Raw genomic sequence first — 23,651 nt, forward strand, 5'->3', positions numbered from 1 at the left:
GAAGTCGGAGGCCTTGTCTTTGGCGAAGCTGAGGTTATTCGAGAGAGTGACAAAGATAAAGCTCTAATAGGCATGCTTAGTTCCGGCAGGCAATATGCAGGGCCATGGCGCACACATGTGAACGTAAAATGTTATTACGATAGCCCCAGCATTTGTTATCTCATCCTGCAAGGAGTATGTGCAAATAATGGGATAAAGAATAAAGACCCCTATTCACACCAAACAAAGATGTGTAGTAATACGAAGGTTATAAAGAAGATAACGACAACTGCTGCCAACTTCGCCGCATTTATTTTACTTTCTCGCAGCTGCTGCGAGGAAATTTTGAATGGTTGAGGCCTGTTGAGTAAATGTGCAGTTTGACAACCTGAACCACAGCGTGTTTTTTTTTTTAAATGCGGCTGTTAGCTTTCACGAAAGAAAAAAAATATCCACTACATTAGACTTGACAGTCTTTCTCGTTTACTCTCCTCCGTACTTTATGCTGTGAGTCACCTAAGGTGACTCGCGTTAGACGTTACGTTAGGTGGCCTTAACGCTTTGACAATACATTACGTATTGTCTAGTTCTGCACGGGGGCCCCTCGCTGTTGTAATAACTTAAGTTCGATAAAAGTTTTATCGAACTGTTACGCTCCAACAGCGAATAGTTATTGCCCACAGATAGGTTGTGCTACATAGTTCAGATTAGAACTAAACAGCGAATTTCTCACAGCTGTCAGTAAAATTTACGTTGTCGGCTTTGTAAAAGACATTTGACACATTTGACCAGAGTACAGTAGCCGACGAATTGCGCGCAAGGGAAAGTAGTCTGTAGAGTGTCGCCTCTGTGCATCATACAAACCCCTTATAATTAGACGACGAATTTCGCAGCGCACAGTTAACTATAGAAGGCTTACTATGTAAAACGCAAAGGTCTGTAATGCAGCGCTGGGTTTGTCCTGATTACCTGTTTCAAGCGCGGATATTGTGAAAAAGCAGCAGTCTCCACAGGCAACAAAAACACCGACCGAATTTTCGCTTAATACCGCCGATGCGCTGCGCTAGATATACTCCACGACCTAAAGTGGCGCATATGTACAAACTTCTTATATGACTTTATGATGTTTCTATCTAAACAACTCAAGGCTAAAAACAGGGTTTTCTATTTTGCTATTTTTTGTTGTGACATGTCCCAAGTTTTCATGTCATGAGAATTACTGTAATTCCAATGGAAAATAATTTTTTTGTGTTTGAATAAGCGCAGTTATCTCTTTTACAAAGCAACTTAGCGTGTACTCTCTGTCGCGCTGGTGACAAAGAACGTTCAGTTCGTACCGATCGGCTATTTTTTTTTGTCTCTGTGTGAATGTGTCCCCTCTCTAAGTCTTCCCCGAGCTTGACACAGGGCCAGATCGGCTTTTCTTCGGCTCTGCACCAAAATCTTGCAGCTGCGTTGCTGCTATTGTGTTGAGTTTTGAAGACGCTGTCACTTACATGGCGGGTATTCCCCGGCTCCCGCCGCGGTTCCCAAAGGAGAGAGGAGGTCCGCACCCTTTCCCCTGTCTTCGCCCTGCCAGCGCGAACCCCCGCAACCCATGAATCATTCAGATGGCGTAACGACCATCTCTTCTGCCCCTATCCGCCATCCATTCACAAACACACATACATACACACTGTACAACTTGCTCGCCGAGACGGCGGTGCGTCTCCGTCTCGTCTCTTCCTCTGCGCGGCGTCTTTTCGCGGGGTCCTTCTCGGGAACACTTAAATCAATTATCCTGCCGAGCCAGAGTTGATCCGAAACCCGCTGTGGAGCAAAGGGGGCTTGGTAAGCAGCAGTCTATGTCCTCCTGGCTGGCTGTTTCCGCCTCGAAGCGCAGCTGCTACTTTAATTTGCCAGCGATCTCGGCTCGCTATTGGTGGGACGTGACCGGATTTCGGCGCTTTCCGCGCGCGCTTCCGGAGCGTGCTTTTGAGAGGCCGTCATCCTCATCTTCTGCAATGGTAGGTTGAAACGCGCAATTGCGGTAAACGTAGCAAAAAGAAGAAATTGAAGTAGAAACGGAGTAGACTAGTTCGAGGCTGTCGGCAGAGTGGTTCATTTTTCTAACCAAGGAACGATGAAACACATCCAACAGATTGAGCTCGTCGCGAGCAACTCTGTTTGGGAACCTTCATAACAAAGTAAACTTTGGTGTACCGACCATGCGCAGTATATTTCTAACCATTAAAGGATCCTAGTGGAAAATCTCAAAGCTTAAAACAAAAAAAAAATAATTTAAGAAGTTTTTTCTTCTCTCACTGCTGTAAAATAATGCACCTCAGGACTGCCTCGCTTTTTTCTTTTCGGCAGAACCTTCTTTCAAATACATCAATGCGTAAGTGCGTCGGTAATAACACGAACCGGTGCACATTCCTGTCGAAACCGCAGTGCTGATAATCCTCGTCGATTTCCTAGTATTTCTTAGTAAGGAAGCAGCCTGAAATAATTCCCCACTTTCGGGCCACTTACGTTAGAGCTCCAGTCGGTGTTGGCACAGTTGCAGCAGGAGTAAGTTGTCGCTGCAAAATCAGGAAAGAGTTCGATCCTTCCGACGAGCATCAGAAGCAACACTGTGGCTACCTCGGACTGAGAGAAGAATGGGAAACGGGAGAATAAAAGTAAGTAGCAGGAAAAATAAGAGAGAGGATTAAGCGCTGCGCTGTTCACATAGTGTCCTTACCTGCCGGAGAATTTCTCTTGCCCTGCGCACTCATTCGACCGCGCTTTAGGGGCCCGTAGGCCTACAGCATCCTCAAATGTCCCTAAACGCTCCGGCTATGGCTGAGCAAACCGAGTATTCGACAGTGAAAAGAGGCAGCGAAAATTGACAAGGACGAACACAAGACAACAGGCCTGGCGCTATGTCTATGCGCGCTGCTTCTTTTCGTTTCGCATTCTGTCCAACAAGCCCAAATCAAGGCTATGTAATCATGGCGATAGTACATATAAACAACGCGTTTAGCGCGTCCTGTCGTTTAGCGTTGTTTATATGTACTATCGCCATGGAACACCAACTCGCCCAATCTACCGTTCTGCTAAGTAATCGACGGCGGTCAGATTAAAGCCGCTGCTTTTTACGTATGTTGTTCCGTGGGGCGCGCATTTAAGCGTCGAAGATATCCTTTGCCACGGTCACTTTGCAAAGCCAAGTTGTCCATCAGCTGGTCAGTAGCCAACCAGCCGCGATCAGGATACATGTAACGCGTTCATAGCAGCTTTAGCCCTTAACACGCTGGCGCTTTTTATTTCCGCTTTATGCGTACTTGCGCTGATTTGTTGTTGCTGAGGCCTGTCACTTATTACTCCACGACCAATATGAAGCGGAATGCGACCTGAAGTCGGAGGTAGTGAAAATGACGCATGATACCTTGAGTTACAATGTTTTAATGTACGAGAGGGGAGATTTTCTCGCTTTTAACTTTTAAGCTTCTCTCCTAGCTTAGTGCTTCGGGGGCGGCGTTTCATTTGAGGCCACCTCTGGGGACCACCTGATGATGCCACTGCTTTTCAAACGAGCTACCATCCCGCCGGTTGCCTAAGCTTACAATGAATATTGATCCCGTCGCGTGCGAAAGCCTTTTTCTTCCCGATATAGCGTATCTGCCGGTTTACGTCTACTACGTCAAAGTTTATTTCTTTTGCTGGCTTTCGAATTTCTCTGTTCGCTGCATTCTCAGAACTTGCCACTCGTTATTGTACGTGACCTACCGCCTCTGGCAGTGTGCAGATCGCAATCTGCGCACCGTGAGGGACTTCTCTGCGGTCCTTCACTCCCTTCATGATATTCCCTCAGTGCCTCTAGCGTCTCCTCTCAGTGGCACAATAAGCCCTCCGACTATATACCGTCACTAGATTCGTGTCCCCCTTCGCCTCTCCCAATATCGGTCCGCCTTGTCCATTCTGTCTTGCAGAGTCCCGCCCTGGAACGTGCCCACCTGCACTCTTCTGTCGTGTTCTACCCGTTCGAAGATAACTCCCTTGCACCTGCCCATATTTGAAAAACCTTGGCCTCGATAATCTTATCTTCCTCGACTGCTGCGTCGGCGCACTCCCGGAGCTGCTTTGCCCGTGGTAACGCCTACGCGTAGCTTGCACACTCCTTATCACCCGATTTCAGTGCGGTAACAATTAAACCCCCATTGGCTGATTTCGCTATTGTCTATTTGAAGCCTCCAACAAATGGCACAGCCCGCTGCAGTGGGCACTAGCTTCACTGATAATTAGAGCGATGACCTGTCGTCTTTTCCCGACATTCCTAGCTGCCGGTTTTGGATAAACCTTGTCTCGATGACAATTAATTATCCTTAAATTGCTCTGCCAATTAAGGCTATGCCGAGCAACATCTAAGAAAAAAAAAGGAAAAAACTCATCGACTGTTCTGAAGTCGCTCCTTATGCCCTCCGTCCGCGTAGAAAGCGATAAAACTGCCCGTTTCCGACGATATTACCAAGAGCCCTTCAAAACACGTCGTCTACGCACGATTGCCTCCTGCGAGCCTAACGCCACGCCGAAAAGAGAAAGCGAAGACCAAAAAAACTTCCTGAACGAAATAGGGAAGTACGGGAAGTGCGAAAGGAATAAAAGGAGTGGAGCAAAACGGAAGGGCGTTTTTTCTGCAGCGGGGGAAGAGAAGCAGGGGCTCTTCCGTAGCCCGTCGTACGCATAGCGCTTTGGCGGACGTGTTGCCGCTGCGTTTGGTCGACGCCATGACGCCTGAGAGGGGCGTTTCTTATTCTTCCTTTTCATCCAGGTACCCTCGCCCGAGCCGCCACGAGCGTCCGAGTCCACGCTGAGCATCAATGCCACCGCGAGTGCTGCCTACATGTGCCATGCGACCAACATCGTCGGGGAGGAGCGCACGGAAGTGAGCGACACCCGCGTCTTCGTCGTCCAGGTGGAAGGATCCCCACCAGGTGAGGCAATGCACCGAATACGCGCGAATGTTTGTCCCGCTCTGCGCTTTATCCGCTCTGCGTGCGGACCATGTGATTCAATTACCCGTTATGTTCCCCATCTCGACGAAGCTCGTTGTGGCGCTTTTTCAAGTACGGCGGTATTTACCGGCATGTGCGCTCGGCCCGTGGCGTTGAAGCTTCAACTTATCAAATGACCTCTGTCGTGTATTCGCGCGCCCAGGCGTTCACGCTACCACGCCTGGAGTCCAGCCAGCAACGGTGCCTCTCAGGAGTTGTGTGCGCGTGTGTGTTGTGTGTGTGGTGTGTATTTACACGCGCTGACCGCCACCGTCGCCGAGGCTGGGAAAGTAGTCTGGAAGACTACTTTCCCAGCTGTCTGCTTGGAACCGACACGCTTCTTAGGGCTTCACCGCTATGTAACCGGTTGTATAAGTAATAAACCCAAGATATAATACTGGCTGGGAGATGAACCGTTAGTCGACCAATAGTTAGTGAGACTCCCACTTCTGTAACATGGTGACGTGGACGCCTACCTTCAACTTATAAGAGTTTGCGCCTGCATAGCCTGCAGCATAGCCCGTCTGCCTGGAACAATTTCAACTCTTCTTTTGTGCAAACAATGTTACAACGAAGGACAAGAAAAGGGCTTTCCTCCGCAACGTCTGTGAGTTGGAGACGTGCGGCATTATTCGCTTTCTCTGCGCAGTAGATCTCCCGAGACAAGGTACAAAGAAATCATAGCTAAACTTAACGCCAATATTGTGAGCACTTCTTCGGTGACTTTAGAGCGATTTTACTTCAACAAGCGTGACCAGTGAGTGTATGAGCCCGGTGGCGTCATCTGTGTGGACATTGCCATTTCGGCCAACCCCTTTATTCGCTGCCGCGCACCGGCTAGTATGCGGAATTAAAGATGAACGCCTCCAGTGTCGCCTGTTGTGTGAGCCAGACTTCACCTTGGCCGGGGCAGGAGAGCTTTCAAGAGAGAAGCGACGCAGTATGAGCTTCTGACTGAAACCGCATCGCTCGTGCTCCGCCTGCCAAGAATCAAGACCTTCGCTGGAGATGCAACGGGCATCGTGCGGGCAGTACTTGCTTATTCTTAAGCGGAAAATGCTGCTTTTGCGGTATCAAGGCCAGGTCACATTGTTAGAACCTGTCGAAAGAAAGCAGCCACCAGAAAAAAAAAAAACATGAACGATAGTTCTCAAAGACACCAGCTTAAGTCGCACAGGAATTTGTTCAGCGAGGAAGCTGTCGAAACGAATCTGGCGTGAAACAAGAACCTTCGCTCGACATAAATCTTGTCTGAATGGATAATAACTCGGAATCCGGAGATAACCGCTACGTGATTTTAACATTGTCGGTGTTAGCAATGACGCACAATCGCTAACGATGACTTTGAAAGTTAGCAGCACAGCGACTACCGACTTCGAATGGAGTCGCCACCTGTCGACTCCATCGTTCTTTCAGTGACAATGCAGCCGCTGGGCATATGAGAGCAAAATCTGCACCTGCCATTCCCTCAGCTGTTTCAAGAGGGACAGTGACGTTGATCAGACTGCCTATCCGTTATTTTCCAATGAACGAAATGGATGTCCCCAATTCGCGCAGAAATCGGTACTACAGTAGACATGCTGGTTGGAGAAGGTATAACCGAGGCAATCCGATCTCCACAACGGGCCACGCCTGGCGGGCCAGTAATTAAAAAGAACGAAAGCTTCCGCCTCTGCAGAGATTTCATGGGTCCGGTTAATCAAACGCTTAAACGTACCCGCTACCGACACTTGATCGACTGTTCTCTGACCTCTCATGCTTCTAGGCGTTTTCAACTCTCGACTTCAGCCAAGCTTATCTGCAACTCACGGTCGACGAGGCCACAGCTTTGCTTCACTGTTAACACACAGCGGATCTTTTCAGCGTGACAGTACTTCACTTTCGAGTGTCATCGGCGTCCGCTATATTGCAAAGGTAGGTGGAAGAACTGCTTGTAAGCATTCCAAATACATACTTGGTTGATATGTTTATGCGAGGCCTAGACGAAGAACACCGCAAGAACCTCAGCGCTGTAGTCGCTAGGATGCAAGATGACGCGGGTTTCCTCAAAGGAATGAACAATTTACCTTCTGGGCTGCAGAATCACATTCCTGGGCTTCCAAACTGCCAGAAGGGCAGTTCCCTCAAGCGTCGAAAAAAAATCAAGGTGGTTCACAAAGCTTCCGAACCGAAGAATAAGCGCCAGCCGCAGTCGTTGACTGAACTGCTACATTTCTGCGATAGGTTCCCACGGAGCGTCACACAACCTTGAACCGCTTCGCCGTTTTCTTAGAAAGGAAGTAGCCTTAAGGTGTACTGATGAAGAAGCAAGAACTTTCCGAAAACCTTTGCACCTTATCCAGTCCTCGGCATTGTTCACGCACTTCGGCAGACGGTGCCGTGCATCGCGAAGAAGCACGGTATGCTGAGTTTTCAAGTACAGCAGTCTTTGACAGCATGCATGGTCGGCCTGTGACGTCGAAGCTTCAGAACATCTCATAATCTGTGTCGGGTATTCTTGCGTTCAGGCGTTCACAGTGCGACGCCCAGACCCCAGCCGGCGCCGGAGCTTCGCAAGAGTGATGTGTGTGTCCTGTGTGTATTTGCACGCCCAGGCGGCCGCCTTTGAGCCTTCCACAATTTACGTGCGTGTATGTTTATGCGAGCGGTGCTGCGCGCTCGCGGCCGGCATCGGAGACCCGGGTATCAACGCACGCGACCGCTTCAGGAGGCAGCGTCTCGCTGCCGCCTGTGGCCAGTATTCTGGGAGATTCCCCTCCCAGCTGTCGGCCAGAGCCAACACAAATCTTCGGGCTCCACCGCGCGTGTAATTGCTTCGACGTTTTCTCTTGTAAAATATGCGATGCCTAACTGAAGACTACCGGACGCGAAATTCGAAGGTCGTTCGTTCGAGGCGGCATGTTTTTCCGTCAACTTTCCAACCGATTATCTTTTGGTCATAAAGTAATTTCGCTAATAATTTTCTGTCATGAACCCCACAAGTTTGCACGAAAAGTATAAGAAGCACAGAAAACTGGCTTAGTTGGCGTAGACTCATGTTTTAGCAGCGTAAGTGTATTGCATTTTGTGCCCTCTTCTGTGGGCCCTTTTCTGCTTATCATGTATAAGTACGTCCATACAGTGCAGCGGCACCGGGCCCTCTCTACGTGGCGTGAAGTCATGTTTCAGTTGCCACTATCTCCGTTTTCTCACTTAACGGACTCGAGTGGTAGATCCACAGAGGTGCGGAGTGCAGCAGTCGTCAGTATCTCTGGTACACACAGCTGGTGTCTGTCCACAACTTGAAAGGTTCTTGTAGATATGTGAATTCGCCATTTCGTGAAACGACGCGAAGCGTTATATTTCTCATTTCCGGTGGAGCATTTCACGATAACTTGTTTGTTGTAGGAATTTTGGCATTCCCTTGCCCCAGGGGCATGAAAATGCTACGCAAACTCAGTTTGCGTATAGGCATTCCTCTGTCAGGGTTGCGAAGGAATCGCCATCGGCTGATTGAAGCACGACATTCTAGCGTCCTTGACGGCGTGGTACAGTCGACCTCTAAGCTAAAACGTTCTTCTGTCTTAAACTTTATCCGTGCGCTGAAGCTGTTTCGGAACGACTTTGTCTTAGTGGCTAATGCAAAGACTAAAAATGAAATTAAGACAGCACAGCAAGGCATGGAAGGGAAGGTGATCGGGGTAACCTCAAGAGAAAGGGAGAGAGCAGATATTAACGCGAGTTAATATCTCAAGAGAAATCAAGAAGATGTATTGGGGCATTTACAAGCGAGAAGAATGATTTGTGCTGGTGGCTTTGTGCATACTAATGAGCATTTGTTGAAAAACATTTGCACTGGCCGTGACGACAAGCACGGAAGCAGGCGTAGAAGACAATGAGCAGGGTGACATATAACTGGAGAGAGCTGTTTTCCCTGCTAACTTGCTCCCTTAAAAAAAATGGCTGAGGCTTAACTTGGTTAAGCCTGGAGAATGCGAAGCATCATCGTGTCGCGTAATTTGGAGGCGCACAACCACAGCGACGGCGCGAGGTGGGCCCCCGTTTCTCCACTGCCGTGTCGTCATCGTGTCACGTGGTGTGGCATCATCGTGTCACGTGATTTGGAGGCGCACAACCACAGCGACGGCGCGAGGTGGGCCCCCGTTTCTCCACTGTCGTGACGTCATCGTGTCATGTAATGTGGCATCATCGTGTCACGTGATTTGGAGGCGCACAACCACAGCGACGGCGCGAGGTGGGCCCCCGTTTCTCCACTGTCGTGACGTCATCGTGTCACGTGGTGTGACATCATGTATCACGTGATTTGGAGGCGCATAACCACGGTGAAGGGCTGAAGTGGTAGCTAAAGTAGTATGCTTCGCATAAAAAAAAAAAAAAAACTCGCTGCTAGCGAGGCTTGGAAGAGCCCTTGGCTAGAGGCACGATCAGACTGAGAGTCGCACTAGGCCGCGCTCTGTTTAAAGATGGTTGGGAGCTTTCTAGCTTGCATTCTGAAGGAGCATAGCGCAAACGAAATGGGGCAGAAGAGAAGAAGACATACACGAGCGCAGCTCACAATTGGGTTTAGCAAGGTGGAAGCAGTACTAATAATGAACCGTAATGTATTGAACCTTAATGGACCGTAATGAACCTTAATGTAATGTAAGGCGCTTACATTGCCGCGAACTGTAATATCGCAGGAGGTGTCACATATGCTAACATTTCTCCCGGTTTAAGAATCGAGTCGCTCCTAGCCAATCTAAGTAACGTAACTCGCTCAGCGTGGTGAACGACGATGCGGAGGAAAACAGCGAAGTTTGAAAAAGCGAACTTTCAGCCTCGCGACAATAGAAAAGTTCGCTAGTGATTCTTATATTCTGTGCATACGAAAATAACCTCACTCTTGTTCGCTGCATGTCTACAGGAGGAGTGATAAATTGAAAAGAGTTGGGTGCAGAAGGGAGATACACTCAAACCCCTGATTTATCGCTGCCATTCCCTTCACAAGTAATGGCATAGGAACAGGAAGTTATCGAAATCTTTAAACACGGATGGGCTGAAGGTGAACGTGAAGAAAAGTCACGTCATGTTTGAGAGTCTTGCGACCAGTCCAGAAACTATGGTGGAAGTATTGAGGGAATACATGTATCGTGGCTGTGCATGTGGTATGGCGCCGTTTAGCGTCACACCCAAGCGCCATTAGTTTGAGCGGGAGAGCTGTCTCACTTTATGCTGAACACCTCACTTGCGCCGTGCGGGAAGGGAGGAAGTTGGGAGTGAAAGAAGGAAGAGAAACAGGTACCGTAGTGGAGGTCTCCGGAATAATTTATACCAGCTGGGGATCTTTAACGTGCACCTACGGTGCTTAGCACATGTACGGGCGTCTTTTGCGTTTCGCCCCATCGAAACGCATACCGCTTAGTCGGATAATTAGATGGAGCGGTAAAGCTAGAAGAGGAAGTGGAACATGACGTCTGGTTGGCATGGCGTGTCTGGGGAAAATGGAAGCCATCCGGAGGGAATCCTGTACCCAGTGGTTCCAGATTTCTCTTTAGAGTACTATTTAATTTGGATATTTTTGTACTCTATACGTACTGCTCGGGATCTAGCTCGGACGATAACCATGATGCTTTGTGCTCTCAAAGACACATGTGAACGCCTCTCGGTTTTTAGTGTAAAACGTGTTCTCGTAGAAACATGAACCCGTGAACCACACTGACCGCCAGAACCCAAGGCAGCTGACGCCACTGAGCTCGGTGTGGTTGTCTTACGCTTGTAAATCCATGTACTCTGCTGTCTAGTGTTGCGTAATATTTTGATGCGGTGTACGATATATGCTGAACACTGTTCTGACGGTGTTGGTGGTGGTAGTTTTAAGAAAACTGACATCAATAAGAGCGCATAAAACATGAATCAACGTTCAAACAATCATTGAGCGTTTGGTTGTTGGGTGTATATCGTGTAATAGTGCAAGCTAAGAGCACTCTAATCGATGCCATTTTCATTTTATTCATCTTTAACGCGCTTTACCAGAATTAAATGGTTTCAAACACAGTCACGGGCATCTACTAAAGCATATTGGAAAGGCCTGAGCTTCCCATACATTTGACGCCGGAGACGTCAGGGACAGTAAAGTTTCTTTTCGTTGTATTTTTATTTTCCCTCCGCACTCACTCAGCGTTTTAAGCCAGAAGCCAACAACTCGCTGGGAAAATGTAGCATACGTCAAGCTGTACGAATCTCGGCAAGAACGGTCCTTAACGGGCCGTTTGGTTAGTCGCGCTACGAGCCAGAAAAGAGCGCCTGTCACGCCGTGATGCCTGGTAGGGCTTACCCGCGAATACCTCTTTAATCCGGAGCGCATCAAGACAGATGATTCCGCGGGAACGATAACTTCCGTGGGCTCCTCTCCGCAATTCCTTTTCCTGCCCTTCCCCTCTGTTCCTCTCCTCAGACTCCATTCCCTTCCCCGCCCTCGTAGCTCCGGCGCAGTTGGGGCTGTTGTGCGCGTTGGCATGCAGCCCCCGTGCGCGAAGCGTCTTACCCTTTTCGCCAATCTCTCCAGTCTAGAGGAGGGCCGAAGAGTTGAAGGAGTTCGCGAAAGATGCGGAGGCTACACAAGGCGGCTCAGATTGTTTCAAAACAAAACCGCTCGCAATCTCCCCACCCGCCTCGGTCCCAGCGTTCCGGTAGTCGCATTCGCTTCGCTCTATCCCATCTACGTGCTTCTTTTCTTGTTTGCTAAACGCACTCAGTGCACTGTCGGCTGTGAATATGGAGTTGCGCATTTTGTTTTGGGTTGCGTCGTATCGACGGAGTTGCTGTCTCGGCATACCGTATAGCGAGGCAACGGAAGCGCTGGCTGGAATTCAGGAGAACGCCATTGTTTTTTTTTTTCGTACTTCACTCCGCTTTTTCTTTCTTTTCGTTTCCTCTATTCCTCTCGCCCTTCCTGTGATCCGGTGAGATTTGTTTCCTAGCCGACTGTCTCCGCGACCTGACGCTCCCGCTCCTCAAGAAAGGAGAAGTGAAAGAGAGTGAACGAAACAAGAAATAGAATGAAGGCCACTAAGAAGTTAAACAAGAAAGTTGAACTGAGCGTACTCGGCGCCGGATTGTTAGCCGATCCGTGCAGCATGCATGGAGTAGAATTTGCGTTCGCCGTGATTGATGGGCGATGCTTGATATGCCGTATATACAATACGGTAGGCGTGTTTTGTGTCTCTATATTCCTGCATTGCGAATTTTTGATATTGTCGTGCTCCTCTTGCGGGCTTTATTTCGTATTTACCTGTCACCATTAGTTTTCTTCTTTCTGTTGCTTTTACTCTTTGTGCCCAATTGAGTTTGTTAGTCTCCGCAGTCTCCTCCCAGAATTCATTCGGTTCTTAGGTGGCCCAGTTTGATCCGAGCGGAATTCGGTGTCTTCGATTCGTCAGCTTCGATTCGGCTGGCTGGGTTGTTTCCGATTCTGTGACGCATGCTAATGCAACATTCCTCCCCGGTGGTCTTAAAAGGACCGCAGCCGCCGTGACATCTATGCCGATATTTTCAAGCACAGCAGCTAACTGTGTATAGCCAGTTTATGGCGCGTGTTGTTTTCGCTTGATTGAAGCGGGCAGCAACGGCTTGTTCGCGCGGATGAAACTTTTGCGTACAGATTGCTTTGGGATGGGGAGGTCTTGTTTACCGAGAGGCAACCTTACAGAGTCTTAAAATGCCGCCTGTCGAAGCAAACGTCCCTGCGTAGGTCTTCTGGATAAAAATGTGGCTACGGCGTCTCTTTGGCTGTGTTGGTCATAGATTCCCTCGCAAGGGTTCACGTTCTGCGTTCCCTTGGCTATGTTTCTGCTTGATCCAGCGAGGTGTCTAGCTCCTTTCTGGTCTGCTAGAGGGCGGAGTTTGAGAGAACGGAATAAAGCTCGAGGAGAGAGCGAGAATAACTGAAAGTTTCTTCATTGGGCAAACACCGTAGTTGGTGCCATTTTTCAGCACACTGCAAAGCATCTCAGAACTGATTGACCATGTAGCATTTTAGAAAGCATTCCTCCTTTTTCTCTTTATTATTGTCGTCGTCATTATCATCACCTGAGTTAAGAGCAATGCCGTAGCGGCTGGACAAATTCCTTTATATATACATTTCCTAAACAATTCACCTTGTCTGTCTCACGGCTGCCCCCTGTCATACCTATTCCCTCTCGTCGTGTCCACTGACACTCTGACAGACCATCGGTTTCATAGGGACCATGGAATGCAATGGAATGAAATCCGACGCTCTTGACAGGCTCAACGCTGAGAGCTTAGCAAGGCTAAATAAGTAAGCCGGGTTACGAAAATGCGCAGGTTTGCTCCGCACCTCTGGTCTTAGACATGACGACCACCATGGCATCGGTGCAAACTATATGTCGATCCACGGCACTCATGTTGTTGCTACAGGGTGCTGAACTACGGCGAATACGTTCTGGGGCAAGACTGCCTATTTATTGGTTATGGCGTGAGCTTATCGTGGACCTCAATTAACTTGAAAACGACCAATGGCCATAGGACAGACATGACCGGCAATTGGGAAGTTTCGCCTCAGGATGTTTGAGCCGTAATTGAGCTGTCAGGACACTCTCATACATGCACATTGGCAACTTTGAAGCACCGTCAGTGCTCGTGAACCTGCCCAGCTCTTTGGACATCTGGCCACTTCGAATGTGTGATGTATAAAGTGGACAGTGGGAAAGCGGCCGAAACCCGGTTATCTCGTGTGTACGGGTGAGTGTGAGTTGACCACGGTCCTCTGGGATTTGTCCCTCTCTATCTTCGGCGTAGAATATATATTAAGCTCTGTACGCGCCGTGTGTACGGTTTAATTGGAGCGCCGCGATACGTGGCCCAGTAGCATCGGCGGCAAGGTACGAGAAGCAGATTTCCTGGGACTCCGGAGATTGGAAAGCGTTGTCTTTCCCTTCCCATTCTTCGCTCCCTCTCATATGGCTCGCTTCCGGTGCATTTTATAATACGGATGGATGAAGGGCCGTTTGTGTAGAGACAGGGAGAGTGGGGGAGATCCTTGTTCGTGTCCCTAACAGTGCGGCGGCGACTGCAGATTGCATTACGTCGGCTGAGTGCGCGTGCATGCTCGAGCTTCTGCATATCCGCACCCTCTCGCGGCGACGCGACGTGACATCGTGTTTTTATAGCAACTGACGACACCCTTGAAGGGCTCAACGCTGCTCCTCCGTGGTATAGTCAGAGATGAATCGATATAGCATCGTAATACAACGCCTGTCCTGTTACATTACAGACCTTTGGGGAGCACCGCTACTCGTGCCAAGAAGTGAAACTTGCCGCACACTTATCACGTGTATCTACTTAAAAGCCGACCATAGGGCGATCTTCCTGCCAGGCTTTTATGCGAAGCATACTACTTTAGCTACCACTTCAGCCCTTCACCGTGGTTATGCGCCTCCAAATCACGTGATACATGACGTCACAGCACGTGACACGATGACGTCACGACAGTAGAGAAACGGGGGCCCACCTCGCGCCGTCGCTGTGGTTGTGCGCCTCCAAATCACGTGACACAATGATGCCACACCACGTGACACGATGACGTCACGACAGTGGAGAAACGGGGGCCCACCTCGCGCCGTCGCTGTGGTTGTGCGCCTCCAAATCACGTGATACATGACGTCACACCACGTGACACGATGACGTCACGACAGTGAAGAAACGGGGGCCCACCTCGCGCCGTCGCTGTGGTTGTGCGCCTCCAAATCACGTGACACGATGATGCCACACCACGTGACTTGTTGACGTCACGGCAGTGGAGAAACGGGGGCCCACCTCGCGCCGTCGCTGTGGTTGTGCGCCTCCAAATTACGCGACACGATGATGCTTCGCATTCTCTAGGCTTAACCAAGTTAAGCCTCAGCCATTTTTTTAATTCACATAGTGCGCGCATAATTTCATTTCTGACCATTTCATTTGGAATATTAATACATAATGTGAATTATGCCTACGAGGGAGGCAAGGGGCGGCTCATACGTTTCCTGACTAAGCCTTCACCCTCGCCTTACACACCTTTTTGGAAAATAATCGCGGGAGAATGTCGTTGAAGTTTGTCCCATTCAGATGCACCATTCTTCCCGTAAGCTCGATACAGTCGTCCCTGTTGCCACCGCAACCACAGCATAAGATGACGTTCTTTATAAAGGAATAATTATGCCATTTGACATACTTTGTTTTCCTAGTGAGAAGCCGTTTATCGCACGTTTAGCAGAACCTTGCTTGCATAGGAATGCTCTGTACACTTTCAGACGAAGAATCTAGCTGTCGCATTGAGCGTGTTCGTTTATTCGGGGTGTATTGTAGAATTGTTTCTAGAAGGGTAATTCAGCTCTACTTACTTTCGGACGGGCACACAGACAGCCATGACAGGATGGGCGTCGTAATGTCTGTATGCTCGTCTGAAAGGAAGTAGTGCTGAATTACCCTTCTAGAAACAATGTAACACAACCAGCTCCTCAATGAGTTAGTTTTATTTAGTGTATTGCAGAATATAAAGGGTATTTCATCTTATTCAGTACAGGTTACTAAAGCAGACTGTTTATGAGGTGAACTGGATTGTGTAATATAATTTGCCAAATAATATTCGTAAATATGCTGGAATGAGATATCCGTGTGATCAGACGATTGGCTTCAAAAGCGGTGCTTTCCGTCTGCCATTGCGCTTTTTCTTTTAATAAATCGGCTTTGGATAGACCGCAGCACCTTGAATAATACACATGCCGGCACTAAAGCAAATTATGCATGAAACCTGTCGCGTCGACGGGCGCGGTCACTACCGTTCCCCTGCAGCTGGCTTCTTGTGATTTCTCACTCTGTGTGTACTAGATATCGTAAGTGCGTAATACAGAGAAACAATGGGGAAAACTGCCGCACGACCCGACCGCCTCGCTCATATGGGACTCCCGTGCCCTCAGGGCTCCAGGTTCCTCTTCGACGATTGAAATTAATGGGAAACCCGCCAGCCATGCGTTCGCGGTGCGCTCTTTTAGTCCGCGCAGCAATTTCGCTCATTCGTTAGCTTTCCCTCTTTCTGCCCCTCCCTCTACCTTCTCGCTCTTTTACATCTGCCTTTTAAGCTTGGGAGGGTTTCGAAACCGCCTTTTCTCATTTCCGCCCCGCGGCGAGCAGAGCCTGCCGTTATTAGTTATCATCGCGGGCAGCTATTTTCTTTATATTTTTTTTACTTCCGGTGGAGAATCCCGTGTTTTCTGCTCTCCTTCTCATCCACTTCCTGTCGCTGCTTCCTCTCTGCGCGCTTTTGACCCCGCATGTATGAAGTGCGCATGCGCGTTTTGTGTGTGTAACCCGGCTGAGCGCGCCCGTGCGAGCATGGAAATGCGATTATGAACGAGCACTGGTCGTGTCTCGTTACGGAGTGCACTTATCTTCCCTACAGCGAAGAAATTTCCCTGCTGCTGCTTCTCATGCGGTCGGGAATCGCACGCTTTGACAGCGAGGGTGTTGCGTGAAGCACTAGGTTAAAACAGCCGGAGAAAAAGGAGGAATCGGGGTAAGTGCTTTCCGAAAGAGATTCGAAGGGAGGAGCATGAGAAACACTTTGCTCTGGAAGCGGCTGTGGTTCTTCCTTGCAGCTGGTTAGAAAATGTCGTCGCATGTCTTAGCCGAAAACTTCCCGCCTCTTCATCGGCTGGATTATACAAGTGTTGTCCTGACTAGACATGTGGCTAGCCTGCCACGTGACCACTAAAGGCCCACTAAAGACCTATGTAGCCTTACGAGGTCAGGGTCAGTACGTTAATTGCACCTCTTAGAAGGTGATTTAAGGCTATCGCTGTCGCTTGGTTGTCGCTTGGGGCAGCAGCAATCTAGGAGATTTTTTTTTTCCTTCAGTCGCAGCTTCCGCAAGTTATATGAAAGAATGACAGCGGGCGGCAAAATTGTACGCGGCTACCAGCCCGAAAGGGTTACGAGCAGCTGTAAGTAAGGATATTTTGAATTGTACGGCAAGAGGCGGTTTTGTTAGTCTGAGTGTGTCATATCTAATTAAGCCACCAGTAGCACAGAACGTGGAAATTAAGTAAACGAAATGGCTCAACAATAACTGAGCCACCAATAATCCCACTGGTAAATGACTAATAAGCAGCTGCCAGCTAAGCAAATAAAGTCCAAATAATTAACCGTTATGAATTCGCTCATGGGCAGACTACTGGATGGGCAGCGTGCTAACATCAGTTGCTGACGCACGTTTCTGTGTTTTTGTTAAACTTTTGTCAGTGCTTCTTCCAACGTCTTCCGCCAGGATCGCATCGCGAGCTAGGTATTATTAGTTTTAATCAGCAGCATGGCGGACTGTCTGGCCCAGAGGGCTCGTTCTGTGTTCCCTGTTGCGGGCCGCGAATTTCGAAAGCCATTTACGCCCTTATCGCCGTGCAAGACCCACTGCCCAGCATTTATACCTCTGTTCACGCGTACTTTCGTTTCTTATATGGCAGAGCCCTCACACTTTGCGAAATAAGGGGTAGGGAAAAAGAGGGGAGAGTGTGAAAGGAGAAGCGCTTGTTCAGGGATAGGGTATATGCGCGCTACCACGTCGTAATTACGGATAGAAAGAGGCAAAATAGTTCCGTTTACACTCGCTTCGGCGCTAACGACCCCTGTCCGTCTTCATCGAAAGGTCTGCCCGGTATCCTCGTGTGGTCCGCTGTGTTCGCTGTGTGTTTTTCCTTGTTTTTGCTTCTTCGCCCGAGATCTAGAAGCAGCGCTTGCAGACCTCATTAAAGGCAAAGGCATCTAATGATGCAGAGGCCATCCACATTGCAGTGAAAAGTGTGTGGCTCATCGCTCTTGTGACTGTGCGTTTAATTTGTTAATGAGCACTGTGGTCTGCCGTGCGATGTCCGAGAAAACCGAACCATTGCGGCGTAAAGCCACACGCGTCACCACTGAAAACAGCTGGTTTCCTCCAATATTTGTCACTGGTCACTGTCCTTCACGTATGGGATATAAGAACGCGACTTAAGATGCGACCTTGGTCTTTCTGCATCCAGTTATGCTGGGAAACACCATCTAGCGCCAGCTGCCGCCGCTGTGGCTCAGTGGTTACGGTGCTCGGCTGCTGACCCGAAAGGCACGGGTTCGATCCCGGTCGCGGTGGTCGAATTTCGATGGAGGCGAAATTCTAGAGGCCCGTGTACTGTGCGATGTCAGTGCACGCTAAAGAACCCCAGGTGGTCGAAATTTCCGGATCCCTTCACTACGGCGTTCCTCAGCCTGAGTCGCTTTGGGATGTTCAACCCCATAAACTATACCATATAGCGCCAACTGTCGTCCTCTAGTAGCTTGCACCATGTAGCTGAAAGTTGTTGGTTCCGAATGTAGGAGGACTGCAGAGTGCGGTGAGATACTGTGCGAGTACGTTGCTACTGATGGCCTGCCCGCTCTATGCGCTGCTGCCTCTCACTCGTAAGCGGATTAACAGGGTTGGAATTCTCAAAACGCCCCGTGTATACCCACCTCACGGCTATTCGAGGAGACAGTGTACGTGCCTTGCTGTACACGGGAACAGAATAATGGTGGAGCGGTTGCAGTTAAAGCACACTGCCATTCGCACGCCCTCTCCTCGCAGGAGTAAAATACATAAACCAGAGTTTCACCTTTACTACACTCTGGCGTCATATATCGAGCATTTCTATTTCATCAAAAATGTCGTTTTTGTTTTTCAAGTGCCCCGTATTCTTAGCCTGAGGATTACATAACACCACGCGTCCCGAGTTCAAACAACACACACGCTGCATGAATATGTTGTGTCCCGAAGCGAGCCGGATGCGTGTTGCGTGTTCGGAAGCTACTGGCACGCATCAGCGTTGTATACCATTAGCGAACGGCGCACTGCTCTTCTCCAAGCACAGCAGTGGCTTAGCTAACGCGGCTTTAAAGACTCGCCAGGACTTTACTTGGGAAAGTGAAGTACATCGAACTTGGCGCAGGTGAAAACTGCTAGCTCGAGCCCTGGGGCTCCGGAGGACGTTGGTGTCCGTAAAACGATTGCGAAGAGCTGTCTATGGAGAGATGCAGATAGAGCGTCGGCGCTCGGATTACCCCAATCTGTACCCCGGGGGATCCATTGGACCTCTACGGGAGCTCCAGGATTTATAAGGTGGTGGCGGCGATTGAAGTGTGGAGAAGGAGTGGACGACGTGGGGCCGCTATACACTCGGGTGGGAGTGAGTGAGAGAGAGAAATAGGAAGAAGAGAGCTTTGATTTGCATTTCGCCCCGCTTCCTTGGTCTCGCTCCTTTTCTCTCTAGCCTCACGAACAGCTAGCTATTTGTCAAGGGCGATTAGCGTGCGGTGTGGAGAAGGAGAGGATGTGGGAGAGGAGAAAGAGCTGGGGAGGAGGTTACAACGCTGAGCCGCGCTTAGCGGGGCATTTCCCACTTCCTGGCGGAACAGTAAGTTCGTGACGCTGTCCCCAAAGACACAGCGCCGTGGAGCTGCGAAAAACAAAGAAAGCGGGAGACGATACAGTACAACAGAAAGACGCAGGCACCAAATTGAGGTTTCAGTAGCGAGTCGTTTACTTTCGCTTCTGCTTTTCTTTTTCTCTCTCTGTCGCTTTCTCTTTTGTCTTCTCTCTGCGTTTTATTTTTCTTGCATGCCTAGCTTCTTGGAAAGAAGGAAGCTGAGAGACAGCACGAGTGATGAGAGGGGAAAGCAAGGGGGAGGGGAGCTGGTAGGTTAACGGAAGATGGAGACGACGATCTTGACGACGACTAGTCTGTCGTCTGGAGCTTTGCATGTTACTTGTCCTTCTTCGTTCCTGTGATTTTCTTTCCTTTCTGACTCCGCTGCTCCAAGATACAGAGACACTTGCCGCGACTGTCGTTAACGGTGCAGCGCCGGACGGGGGTGTGACTGGATTGCGTTTGGGCCACGTCAGTGCAGTAGCGGCAGCGGAGCGGCTGCTGATGGAGATTTGACGCCGTTACTCGCACGCTCTTTCCTCGTCGGCTCGTTCTTCTTCTTCGTTCTCTCCTTCGAGGCCTCAATTCGCTACGTCGCCCTTCTGCACTGTTTTCTTTATCTCCTTCTTTCTTTCTACGATCTTTGAGTCTTTTTCTTCTCGCGTCGTGGCATGTTGCGCGCCTTTCTCGACTGATGACAACGCGCACTCGGCTGCTTTGTAGCATTCTTGGGAAGTCGTTTCCGCGTGCGGGATACTTAGGCGCGTTAAAGGGCCACTGACCAGGGTCCGGACATTTTTGAAAAACAAGCCCACTGCATAGATGAGGCATCGAAGATAACCTCTGCAAAATACTAGAGCCATGCGCGCCCCGAAAAGCTGCGAAAATTCAAATCAAATCCCGTTCGTTCTTTCCTTCCTTCAAAAACGGGCCCGGCCCACTACTCTGCACCCCGCTGACGTCAAGGGGGGCTACTTTCGCTAAAGGCACTCCATTGGTGCATCGTTCTGACTGACGGGAGAAGGTTGGGCGTAGCCTTGGCGTCGCGTCGTCTGCACAACGCTTTCCGCAGCGCCTTCTGTTCTGGCTCATGCCTACAAACCCGCATGAAAGAACAAAAAAAAAAAAAAAACTGCGGAGGGAGCGTGCGGCGACAGCCTTGAACCCTAGCCATAAAAAGTAAAAAAACAGTAAAACTGAAAAAGTTGGCTAGCCCCCCCCCCCCCCCCCCCCCCCCCCCCCCCGTCACGAGACGCTCTGCGTGCGCGCTCCCTTCTCAGTTTCTTTTCTTCTATGCGAGCCCCCCAAAACAAGGTTTTAATTAGTAGTGCAGCAGAGCCTTTCCCTCGCTCGCCCACTTTACCGCTCCGCACACATACCGCTTATCTTTCGTGCATCTTGCGTACGCCTTGACTCCAATGAATGACATATGCGTTGGAGCGGAGAAAAGACACAAACACACAGAACACAAACACGCATGGAGAAAAGCAAACGGGCGGTTGCCGGGTCCGCGCTTCGCCGTGTGTTTCGAACACAACCGACTTCCGCCCCTCCGCTCGTGAAACGGTGGGAAGGCCTAAAAGAAAATGAAAAGGTGGCTCGTTAACTGGGAATGACAAACAGATGTATGAAAGGATGCGCTCGCTAACAAGTCTAGGTGGTCGAGCCGATCGCGCCTCTCGATCGTTCAGTGTGCGGAGAAAATGCAAAAACCAAGAAAAGAATTCTATTGAAGGCGGGGCCATGACGTCGCCCTGTGACGCACTCCACAGACACCACGCCTCCGGCTTACACCGGAGAAGGAAGGGGTGATTTTGCCTTGCCGAGCCTACTCGACGAGGAGCGGGAGAGAAAAATTTCGAGGAGGGAATGGAAGGAGAGGAGGCTCGCTCAAAGTGAGGTAGAGAGTGTCTGCTGGCCGCGGGTGGGCAGGGGGCCTTAATGAGTCCGACGGGCCGGGGTCGCAGCTTTTTGTGGCGTGCTCAGCGCCTTCTGGCGATGAATCGGAGAGGTAATAAAAGTGAAATAAAAAGAAATGCGAGAAGGAGAGAGAAAATAGATGCAAAAGGCTTGTGGAGACTGAGATGAGCGCGGGCCAGACAGGTATAATGTGTAATTTGGCCCTCCCCTTTCCCTCTCTTTCTTCGAGTCGTCGATTCCGGTGGTCAAGACCCGAATAGGGGTTCTACCGAGGCGCGCCGAGGTCATTGGATGAGGCGTGGAGAGCGTGCTCCCTTTGCGGAGGGTTTTCATTGTGTAAATTTATGTTTACTTTATTCAATCGTTCTGCTTTGCGGTGGGGAGGGAATCCAAAAGGGGGTTAAGAGACGGTGTGGCTGCGCTCTATTTAAGGGAAGGAGAGCGGCATTCAGTGCCGCGCGCTTATGGATGGAACGCACTAATTAGTTGGGTGAGATTCCTGTTTCAAAGGTCGCACAATGCGTGAATTTTCAAAAGTGCGTCACTTGTTTCAGTGCTGTTGACTAAAAGTTAAGGTCTAAATTGCCATTACCTTTAATATTCTGCTACGTTTGAAGTAACCATTTATAGCACCACTGTCAGACAGCGGTGCTCCCTTAAAAAAAAAAAAATAGCATTCAGAAGGGCTTTGGGTAGCGAAACATTTAGACGGTAGGTGCCACTTCTTTATTGTCATCATCATCATCATCATCATCATCATGGTTTATTTTCTCTTAAAGTCCTTGGGGCATTACATCCGTCCATTTCACTGACAGTACATTTTGACCACCTTGGACACAATACGGGACACATCCGGCTTACGAATTACGCGTGGCTTGGTAACCCAACTACAGTGCGATTAGTCTTATAATTCGTTTATATCGTACGTTTGAGTTCCAGCCCTAAAAAAACTAAATAGTAGATATAGCGGCACTTCTTGAAAAGCATAATTTAATAATCTCCTTCGTTTGGACGGAAATACTAGGTTTTTCTCTCTACAACTTTCGTCGAAATATTGTTTGATGTTTCATTTCTTGCCCAGTTATTTTTTCGAAAATACTTCGCTAGGTCCGTAGGGCGTTGACCCCGACACAGGAGTTGCAGCGCGTTACACAAGGTGGCATTTCGCTCATCTCATGGCGTAGATACAGGAGCACTGTGGGGCTTCGGACTCTGCCAGATGACCCAGCGCTGATGAGGTCTAGGTATACACGAAATTCCTGAGCTGACAACGCGGCAAGAACTCAATCGATCAAAAGGTACCGATCGAATAGTCCACCGAAGCACTTCGCTTCACTTCCAATCTGTCGCCACCAATAGTAAAAGAAAAAAAAAATTAAAGAAGAGAGTAATCGGCGAACTATGCAAGTCTAAGCCGGCGAACGTGCTTTCTTCTTTTTTTTTACGTCAAGAAACTGCTTCCGCGGAATCATCCGCAGTTTCCCTCGCGACAAGCCAAATTGAACGCTGGGAGCTGTTCGCCGGGAAAAGGAGTGGCAATGGATCAAACGGGGAACTCGTTGGAGCCGGCCTGAAAAAAAAAAAAAACAGCCCGAAAATAAGTGCGTAAATGGAAGTGCAACACATTCGAGACATGGATGGCGCCGACGAGAAAAATCAAGGTATAGAAAAAAAAAGATGTGTCGCGTCGTTTGTATTGATTACAAACTTGAGGACGTTTTCCCAGGCATGTATGTATAAGGCTCGATACTTGTGCAGAGAGGAGACAAGCAAATCTATCCCGCTTCTTTATAAAGTTTTTATCGAGACCGCCGCCTGTCTGGCCCGCTTTCTTTCTCCAAAGACAAAGTTTTCTGTTGCTTAGGCGTCTCCTTACATTCCGGTGTCTTTGTTTCCTTTTTCTTTTTTCTTGCCCGTCGGGAAAGTCGCTTGCTGAAAATCCGGGCGCGGAGGCAGCGATCTTGCTCTCAACGGAGATAAATGGGAAAGCGTTTTGCGTCTGTCTGCCGAGCCTAAGTGTGGTTTCGTTGTCGGCTTCGGGTGAGGGGTGTAGCTCAGTCTTCATCTTTTCTGGGTCCCGCCAGTGCTGAAACCTACCTACCTGAGATACTGTTTTTGTTTCTTCTTTTTTGGCTTCATGCTGTACAACGTGAGTCCCTGGAGTGTGTTCAGTGGTGTGTCTTCAGTCTTTTTAGGATCGCTGTTGGGCCTGTTGTATTCCTTTATCCTGGAGCCGTACTTCGGGGCGACTGGTACCTTGATTTATTGTTTT

General features: G+C 49.3%; 1 protein-coding gene across 1 annotated transcript in view; it reads left to right on the forward strand.

Moving 5' to 3' along the window:
- LOC149365405 (tyrosine-protein kinase transmembrane receptor Ror2-like) overlaps positions 1–23,651 on the forward strand; it is a 473,725-nt gene that overhangs the window by 232,834 nt on the left and 217,240 nt on the right. Inside the window, exon 4 of the mRNA XM_089542304.1 lies at positions 4,775–4,937. Within this exon, the coding sequence (XP_089398430.1) occupies positions 4,775–4,937 (163 nt within the window). The remainder of the gene's footprint in view (positions 1–4,774; positions 4,938–23,651) is intronic.

This window comes from Amblyomma mixtum, chromosome 1 (genome assembly GCF_055824585.1).
Source record: "Amblyomma mixtum isolate Tamu chromosome 1, ASM5582458v1, whole genome shotgun sequence".
Classification (NCBI taxonomy): domain Eukaryota; kingdom Metazoa; phylum Arthropoda; class Arachnida; order Ixodida; family Ixodidae; genus Amblyomma; species Amblyomma mixtum.